General features: G+C 43.2%; 1 protein-coding gene across 3 annotated transcripts in view; it reads left to right on the top strand.

The window, feature by feature from the left end:
- The window catches only part of CLDN10 (claudin 10), a 131,505-nt gene extending 127,726 nt beyond the window's left edge, over positions 1–3,779 (top strand). Inside the window, exons 5-6 of one of the 3 annotated variants that reach the window (XM_005882386.2) lie at positions 1,984–2,091; positions 2,694–3,779. In XM_005882386.2, coding sequence (XP_005882448.1) covers positions 1,984–2,091; positions 2,694–2,814 — 229 coding nt within the window. In that variant the 3' untranslated portion in view covers positions 2,815–3,779. The remainder of the gene's footprint in view (positions 1–1,983; positions 2,092–2,693) is intronic. The other 2 variants (XM_005882388.2, XM_005882387.2) reach the window with 2 other exon arrangements.
- Positions 3,780–6,989: the final 3,210 nt, after the last annotated feature.

The following is a 6,989-nucleotide window of genomic DNA, read 5'->3' as shown; positions in this document are numbered from 1 at the left end:
GATAGAGAAAAGTGGAAAGTATCATTAAATTGTAATCTTATAACAATGCCCTTCAAATAGAAAATTTCAATATGCCATTCCTTTAGTTGTCTCTGCAGTAAGAGGAAGAGAATGGATGGATATGACGCCAGCTTACTATAGGACTTTTAGATGTTTTAAGGAGGTCAAATGATATGCACCTACAGCTTGGCACTGTGCTTGTTTTATTTGCATAGTCTTGTTAAAACATCTTAAAAGCAGGGCTGATGTGGGAATTCCAGGACATCCCTTTTAGATGTATAACATATTTAATGAAGGTATCCTATCTAATAAAAGGGTAATATGCAAACTAAGCATCACTCCGTCACAAAGATGGTGGTGCCCATAGCCACAAGATGGCAGCGCCCAGTCCCCTCAGCCTTGCCGGAGTCTCCCAGTCCTGGGGGGGCTGCCGCTGAGAGCGGGAAGCGTGAGTGGCCTGGCGGCATGCTTGTTTCGTCACCGTGGCGACGGCCTCTGGGCAGTGGGCGTGGAGTGACTGAGGCAGTCGCTTGCTTTGTCGCTGCGGCAACGCCCCAGCCTCAGAGGGCCTCTAGGGGACAGGGGGGCTGGCCCGCCTCCGCGGCCGAGCGAAGGCCCGGAGAGGAGACTGCGGGCCTGCTTCCCACAGAAGCAGCGTGGCTCCCTCCCACCTCCCGTGGGTGGCTCGCTTCCACCTCCCGAGGAAGGTGCATGGCTCCTGTGGAAGCAGTGCGGCTCCCAGTGGCACACTGCGGTTCCCACTGGCTCCCGCAGAAGCAGCGGGCAGCTTACTGCACACGATATCGCGCGATGGGCTACCAGTCTTTTATAAAACTGCCAATTCAACACCCTTGATCTGGCCAGCTCGCTCTTACCTGTGCACGTCTCTCTCCAGTCCTCTTTTGGACTGTTTATTTTGTGCAGACTGAGATGTTTTTCTCTACTTACCTCCAGCCTTCTGTTTCTGCCATTGCCTCTGATGATACCAGTCGAAGTTTCTAGGTTCCCAGAGCCTAATCAGGGCTCCAGGGCAGGATGAAGTGCTTATAACTATGCCTTGCTTCCACTATCACCTTGGTTTCCAAGGAAAGGCAACACAAGAGTGAGGAAAGGAGGGATCACAGGGCAGCATGAATTGTGTGCATGTCTCCCTCCCAATTGCAAAACAGGCCATGAAATTGCCTCTGTAGTCACATCTGAAAATAGGCAAGTGGACCATAAGTCATTTTGTAAATGTTGCTTCCTACTTGCGCCAGATTGTGGCCAGGGCCATGCTGTTCCACTACCCCCCACTGCTGTGACTCAAACCACCCAGAAGACCTGCCCAGCCTGGATGGTGACACAGCTCATAGAAAGAGATGAGACAAATTCAGGACAGGCACCAGCCAGCTGCTATCAACATCATGGTGTGACCTTGATACCATACTCTGGCCCTGGCCCTGCACCTGGTTCAGGGGGTTGGGCTGGGGAGGGAGTTAACCTTGGCACGTCTTTCTTACCCTCACTTCTTACTTTCCTTTCTTAGTTCCTCTGTGAATTCTGTATCATCAGACCTTCCTACTGTGACTTCACTTTACAATGAAAAGCACCCTTAGGTAGGGAATGGCAACCATCATTTTTTCCCCTTGCAATGGCAGACTATGAGCCAAAAAGTTTGAGAACCACTTCGTTATTAAAAAAACACTATTCTTCAAGAATGGGATATAGACAAACATGAGAAACACATAGTCCCTGAGATTTGGGTATACTCTTATTCTTTGTTTATTTCTCTGGGGATATATAATCAAGTGATATCTATAAAAACACTTTGAGAAAAGTTTGAAGCATTATATGGATACAAGGTGTTATTACTTCCTGTACAAGCTCTAATAGCAAAAATTATAATTAGCATTCAGTAAATGCTAGCTAGAAGTGTTACTGTTTAACACCCCCCTCCCCTTAATAAGTAAGCTGTAATACTTATGTAATACTTCCTCCTCACAGGTATGAATTAGGAGCCGCTCTGTTTATTGGATGGTCAGGAGCCTCACTCTGCATAATTGGTGGCGTCATATTTTGCTTTTCAATATATGACAACAACAAAACACCCAGGTATGAAAAAGAAACAAAATGACCTGTTAAAAAGTACTATACTGTTCTAAATCACTACGTGTGAGACAAGTTATAGATAGTTCATACTTCTTAGAAACTTCAAAAACCCAGAATTGGGAAAGGTTAGGAATATATTGTAAATATATTAAACATGGTAAATATTATATTGAGTAGAATATAGTTAATTATAGTTTGTTTGTTTTTTAAGCTCATCATTCTTACATCCCAAAGCTAGTTCTGGAAGTAGAACTATGGGTCTGACTATGGGGGCATTCTTCACTTTGGCCTCATCATAATGTTCACATAGAAATTGCTGATGAAGGTCACTGTGGTCTCCGAGGTTCCTGGAAGAGAAGTTTTAAATAATGGTTTTAAAGGATAATCACTGAACAGATGAAAAAGCCAGGAGCTTCTTCTGCAGAGATTGTCACACCAGCAGTTCAGAATTGACTTTGAAACATTTCTTGGGAAGAAAGCTAACTGAAAGCAATCAGGGAGACTTGGGCTGAGCTATGACAGAAATAGGGGGAGAGTGGATTCTTCCCATTTTTGTTTGCCCTACGTGTAAAACAGAATCTACCGAACTGTGTTTTGCCTTTCAGAATGGCCTACGCATACAATGGGGCCACATCTGTCATGTCTTCTCGGGCAAAGTATCACGGTGGAGAAGATGTCAAAACCGCAAACCCCTCCAAACAGTTTGATAAAAATGCTTACGTCTGAAGAGCACTGCTGCAAGCTGTGTCTTGGGTTTGTTATAAAGGTGAACCGTTCACACAGTGATCCCACTGGGGCTCTCCTATAATTAACACTCAAACTATTTTTAAAATATGAATTTTTGAAGTTGTTGATTGTATGGATGTAAATGTTCTTACATAGTTATAGACTAATCATTTTCTGTTATGGCTTTCTATAAAAAAAATAAACAGGTTATTTACAGGATGTGTATATATTTTATCCCTTTGTAGCAGCAAAGGGGGTCAGGATGTATTTTGTAAAGCAGTCTTAATTAGATGTTGCAGTCTTTGTGCCCATTCCTTATGATTCTTTCTTCATATATTTAACAGAAAGCGTATAACGAGTGCTGTCTTGTAAACAGTAAGTCGTCTCGGGGGGCAGTCTGAGACTATTCCTCAAAAGACGTTCGGGTTGCGTTGACATGTTCTGGCTGCATGTTGTGACTTCTAGTTTCTTGTACCTGTTGCCCACTGTCATTCACAGTGACTGCTCAAGGAAGGGCTAAGGGGCCAAGATGTTATGGCCCATTACCTGGCTAGTCCGCCTTAAATAACTGCGTAGGCTCCTCTGATTCAGAAGGCAGTCACTGGGGTGGAGCATCAGCAAGAGCTGAGCTGGCAGCGCTGACCATGGCTGCCTTTGAAGCCAACAAAGGAAGTCCTGAAGCCTGCGTGGTACCCGCCTCCCACAGAAGCGACGGGCCAAGTTCTGACATCTCTTAGGTCCTGTGTGTGGAACTAACCGGGTAAGGGGGAGGCCATTATTCAAATATGGAAATTGCTCCAGTGATTTTTGAACAAAGACAATGAGTTATTCCCTAAACCAGCCTTTTACCACATGTCCAGCACCGTTCTGAACACTTTACATGCCCTAACTCACTTCAGCCTCACAACCGCCCTCTTAATAAAGTACTGTTAGGATCCTGATTTGACAGAGGAGGAAATGAAAGCGTTTAAGTGACTTGCCACAGTCAGTGACAAATCAAGGACTCTGAACTGAGGCAGTCAAGGGTAAAATATATAGTTTCAAGCTTTGCATAAGAGTTGGTATCTGTGTTATCTGTGAGCAAGACACTTTCTGATACTAATCACAGCATGGGTGAAAATAACATTTTTTTCTGAAGCATGAAAGACTTAAAAGGAAAATCACATTGTTTGGAGGTTCTCAGTGGAAAGAAAAGGAAATGAACATGTTTGTTACCCCCCCAAAATTGTGTGTGTGTGTGTGTGTGTGTGTGTGTGTGTGTGTGTATTCAACCATTTCAACCATGATAATACTTGAAATATTTTTTCCAGGGATATAAATGAACTGGAAGCAATAAAGGGAAGTTAGGTGCCACTGGCTGTATAAGGGCAGGGTTTTCTTAAGTGTGTTTAAAACAAATTTTAAAATTTCAGAGTTGTGCTAGTAAAGATAATGTTTAGATTGTACTGAACTGTTATCTATATATATAAAAGCCTAATATGCTAAGTGTCCAACCAAGCGGTCGACCAACCGGTTGCTATGACATGCACTGACCACCAGAGGGTAGATGCTCCGACCAGTAGGTTAGCTTGCTGCTGTGGTCTGGCCAATCGGGACTGGGTGAGATGGAGCCGGACATGCCCTAGAGCCCTCCCATGGCCCCTCCCCAGCCACCGGCCCCAAACTGCCCCGATCGGGACTGGGCAAGATGGCCCTGATAGGCCCCAATCGCTGGCCAGGAGAAGGGACCCCACCCATGCACGAATTTCGTGCACTGGGCCTCTAGTAGGATAGTAAGAAGCTAGGAAAATTCCAAGGCAGGAGGAATAGGGAAACTGAGACAAAAAAATTAAAATAAGGCCAAACAGTTTGGCCACCTGTAGCCAGATTGTAAATAGCAAACCCTTATCTTCCCCCAACCAAGAATGCTGGAGAGCAGATTCCAAAGACTGCAGGAGAGAAAGGGGAAGAAAAGGGGGAGAGGAGGAGGAATTTTAATGCGACTAGAGACTACATACCTTAAATCACCCTGGAACTACTGAAAGACCGCAAAGAGGATGAAAGAGGGGGAAGGAAAAGTGCAGTCTTATCTCATCCCACTATTTAAACAGAGAAGCCAGCAGCCTCGGGATTTAATTGCCAGGTGCTTCTCATAAATTCTGGGAAAGCCATAACAAAGTAGAGGGAGAAAGACCTTCAGAGCTAACCTGTACCAGGATATCTAGCAAAGGAATTTTAAAATCTAGAGACAGAAGGGTATATAACCACTTGAACCCTCACCAGACTCAGATGTAGTTTAGTAGATTTGTTTGCCTTGCTTCTTTAATACGTTCGCTTACTTTAATTTTTTTAATAAGTTGGCTTCATCACAATGCAATTATCTGGAGTCACTCGTTTGAATTCATTCCTATGAGCATGACAAGAATCGAGCCGGGGACAGCCCTCTCCCTCTGACTCGGGGGGCTGTCTGATAACACCTCTCTGGTGTCTGAGAGAGGTGCCTATCACAGAACTATTCTAGCTCCTGAGGAACTTAGAGAGAAGAGGGAGTACAAGTATGGAAAAGCTCTGCCAGTAACCAGAGCTGTGCCTCAGTGAAGGGAAATAGAAGGTGATGGTCCAAAGAAAAATGAACACACCAGATCTAGCAGGACAAAATGATAGGCCTAAACAGATAAGTTAAAGCATTGGGTTTTACAACACAGGTGTAGCCACTAAATTTAACCCTTTGAGTGCCAACCAATATCCTAGGAACTATGCTAAAATTGCCAAGGCATTTTTGCTGATTTTACAGCAGTTTAGGAAAAAAATTATGAATCGCAAGTAAATGAAGTTACATATTCAAAAACTTAAGGAAACCTTTACTACGTTGACAGGACGCCATTTCGAAGCTTTGATAGCGCTCCCGGCACTTTTGGCGAAAGACAGGAGGAGCGCGATCTCGCTCCCCGGCACTCTAAGGGTTAAATGTTGGGTGTACTTAGCAGAAGTTCATCAATTTCCCCAACGCTTTCCCTGGTAGACACAGAACATCGTTAGGATGAGGATGATCCCAATAACTATGTCTCAAAGTTTATCTAATTAAGTGAACTAATAATGCATGAAAACAACAACAACACAAGCCCAAGTAGTTTAAGATCTCATGACTGAATGAATGAACAACTGAATGAATGAACGCAGTGGCTCGTGTGCCTGTGTGCCTTCTTAGGCACAGTGTGTTTTTGTAGGTTGCTTATCTCTGTCCCACTGCATCAAAATTTTATTCAGCTTTTATTAAAAGTTTTAGAAACTTACATATAAAGTGTGTACATTTACATAAAATGTTCCCTGTGGGAAGTTTGTAAAAGGATGATAGTGGACTACAAGTAAAAAGACAGGGGGAAGGGGACAGAAATAGGTAAATTGTTCTAACTTTAGATCAGGATGTTATATGGCATAACCAACAAGGCAAGCTTAAATCCCCTAACAAGATTAAGTTTAACTCAGAAATCATCTCTAGTAACTCAGCCACAGTCACAATGATGTAATGGAGGGCTTTACTTAAAAGGATGACAAAATGAAGAGACCCCAAAACCCAACAAACCATATAGTTAAAATGTTACTTTTGGGAAAGAGAGTACAGATAGAATCACAAAGTATGAAAAATGCAAAAACACTTTATATGAACTTTCTGACCATTGACAATGCCATTGTTAAGAACAGAACTAAATTAGTTTTGAGGCATTTTATAACATGGGTTGGGCATTTTTTAAAAGTGGAACAAAAACTACATACACATGAATTCAGTAATGACAATCTTTTCTATTCATATTTTGATAAATTAATTGACACTTAAAATAGCTTTTTTCTTTTCTTTTTTTTTTGGAGCAAGTAAAGGTTTATTGATGGAGGAGTCCTAGCTCTAGAAGATGGGAAAACTATCAAATCCTTCTTAAGAGAGTCTGGAATCCAGGCATCTATTGTTCCTAAGGGAAGGGAGGAGGGGCAAGGCAAGGGGTGGGTGCTGGTGTAGGCAGGTAAGCCTCAAAAGGGATCCAAGGAAAAGTGTGAAATTTCTCAATCCCTTTGTTCCCAGTTGGTCCACTGATGCCCACTGGTCTGAGTCCAGTTATGGCGACTCCTGTGAATCTTTGAAAAACAGTCAGTACTTTGTGCATGTTTCCCCACCTCTTTGCTGACAAGAGGGTTGGGGGGGG

Source organism: Myotis brandtii, unplaced genomic scaffold (genome assembly GCF_000412655.1).
Source record: "Myotis brandtii unplaced genomic scaffold, ASM41265v1 scaffold71, whole genome shotgun sequence".
In the NCBI taxonomy this organism is placed as follows: domain Eukaryota; kingdom Metazoa; phylum Chordata; class Mammalia; order Chiroptera; family Vespertilionidae; genus Myotis; species Myotis brandtii.
This window is presented reverse-complemented; position numbering and strand designations above follow the sequence as displayed.